At 55.4% G+C, this 2,355-nt stretch overlaps 1 protein-coding gene across 1 annotated transcript in view; it reads left to right on the plus strand.

The window, feature by feature from the left end:
* The window catches only part of SDK2 (sidekick cell adhesion molecule 2), a 119,122-nt gene that overhangs the window by 15,957 nt on the left and 100,810 nt on the right, over window positions 1-2,355 (plus strand). The window contains 1 exon segment of the mRNA XM_008576085.1: window positions 764-911. Coding sequence (XP_008574307.1) covers window positions 764-911 — 148 coding nt within the window.

The following is a 2,355-nucleotide window of genomic DNA, read 5'->3' on the forward strand; positions in this document are numbered from 1 at the left end:
AGCAGGCAGGCAACCCGGAGAGTTTCCTATCTGTGTCTCCTCTGCTCTCCACTTTCCTCCTGGCTGCAGAACATCAGAGCCAGGATAAATGTTCCCTTCTTGATCTGCCAAGGGGGTAGGCCTGCTTTAAAAAGAGCAATACAGTGTTTATGTTCACACATACATGCAGCCTCACACACTGCACACCAGGCACAGGAGACAAATCTTTGCACCTGTTTATGAGCACCCAAGACCCCACTCTCTGCAGCATGCCCACCCTTCCCTCCCCACAAGGGCCCCAAGACCTGCCCACACCTCACACCTGAACCCCTGCGGTGCCAAAAGCAGCGCTATGGACAGGAAAGCAGGATCGGCTCTGCCTGACTCCAGAGCTTGAGGTCTGAGTTCACATCCTGCCTCTGTCCCTTCCTAGCTGTGTGACCTTTGGCAAGTTAATTAACCTCTCTGAGCCCATTGGAGCAGTTTTTTCAGTTGTAAAACGTGTGAAATAACGACCAACCTCTCATGATCGTTGGATGAATCAATTGATCCCAGGACATGTGGATGTAAATGGATATAAACCCCAAGAGTGGAGAGCAGGGCGCGTGGTAGTGAGGGGTTAGTGGAGGGGGTGATGGGGGTGGTCCGAGTGTGGCATCCCTCTTCTGCATGGTCATCCTGTCTGCGTCGTCCTTCTGTGGCCACTGCTCCCACCCCAGGAGCTGGGCAGTGCCTGAGTTGGAGCTCCGGCCCCCAATCCGTCCTTACACTCTTTCCCCTGCAGACATGGGGAGCTTTGAGGAGGGTGAGAAGCACCAGAGCGTCTCCCACGGAGAAGCAGCCGTCATCCGTGCCCCGCGCATCACCAGCTTCCCCCGGCCGCAGGTGACCTGGTTCCGGGACGGCCGCAAGATCCCACCCAGCAGCCGCATGTGAGTGCCCCACTCTGGGGGGATCCTGATGGCAGAAGGGGGTGCTAACCCCGGGGGAGGAGATTTGGGGCCAGGTAGAGTCCCCCAAATGCTGAGGAGGGTCCTCTCTGCAGAAGCCTCTTTCAGCTCTTCTGGGACATCTTCAGCCTGGGGACCTCCCAGGGTGTCGACAGAAGTTTGGCTTTGCAGAAAGTATGACTTTCTCAGAAAGTGCGTGCAAGGACTTAAGAGGATGAAACCAAGGCTCGTCCCCTCCCCGGGGAATCCCAGGGTGCTGCCTGTACTCTCCGCTGAAGAATAATTCTGCCTCCCAGAGCACTTAAAAAACCCAAACAGGCACATACAAAGGTGCCATCACCATGGTTACCAGCCCAGGACTCAGGCCAGCAGTGCCAGGGGGACATTGTGTGGGTGTGGCCGGCTGTCCACTGGTGGGTGAGGGCTGCGTGTGTTTGGGCTGTGAGGAGGAGGTGGCTAGGGGAGGCCTGGGGTCGGGGAAACACATGGCCTTTCGGGGTTCACAAGGACGCCTCTGTGTGTCCGCTGGTGTCGGCTGTGGCAGCCTGGCTTGTGGGCAGGCATGATGGGGCCAACGCCCGCACCTCCACAGAAGGCGTGGAGCAAAGCATTTCCTCCCAGGACAGGCCTGCCCTCCCCGCCCTCCCCNCACAGAAGGCGTGGAGCAAAGCATTTCCTCCCAGGACAGGCCTGCCCTCCCCGCCCTCCCCATCCCCCTTGGGGTCAGGAGCCAGCTGGGGCTTCCCTCTTTGTGATTCCATCTTGCCCCTCCTCCCAGAAGACCACCCCTCTCCTGACCATCTCCAGCTGCCGTGTAGACTTCATGGAGCCCATACTAGTCTCTGGACTCTGTGCAGGGGGTGGAGAAATAAATGGACAGTTCTTGCCTTTGGGGAGCATTGTCTAGTGAGGGAAGCATAACAGCAATAACATGGTAATGTCATGCTAATAACCGTGGTGGCCGCTTATTGAGTGGCTGCTGTGTTCTCAGGACACTGCTAAGCACACTGCAAACATCCCCTCCCCTCCGGGACAGCTGCGCACCATGAGGAAGGGGACCCTCTCAAATCTCATTCTGTTTCTTGTCCCCAAAACACAGGCTCAAAAAATAGGTATTGAATGAATAGCCTTCACAACAACCAATTGAGGTGGCTGATTTTATTCCCATTTTAGACAATAAAGTGAAGCTCCCAAAAGTTTGCTACTTTGCCAGATCTCACGCAGCTGGTACGTGGTGGAGCTGGTTCCAGCCCTGCCGACTTCAGACTTAGGGTCTTTAATTCTTGTCCTATGTGAAAAATATGTGAGAACAGACACACAGCCGTGATGAAGTGGTTGTACTTGTGGAGAACTGATCCTGGTGTTGTCTGTGATTCTCAACTGGCCACCTGTTGAAATCATTTGGGAGTCTTGAAATATGCTCATC

The sequence above is a fragment of the Galeopterus variegatus genome, unplaced genomic scaffold, assembly GCF_000696425.1.
Source record: "Galeopterus variegatus unplaced genomic scaffold, G_variegatus-3.0.2 Scaffold1283, whole genome shotgun sequence".
NCBI classification, from domain to species: domain Eukaryota; kingdom Metazoa; phylum Chordata; class Mammalia; order Dermoptera; family Cynocephalidae; genus Galeopterus; species Galeopterus variegatus.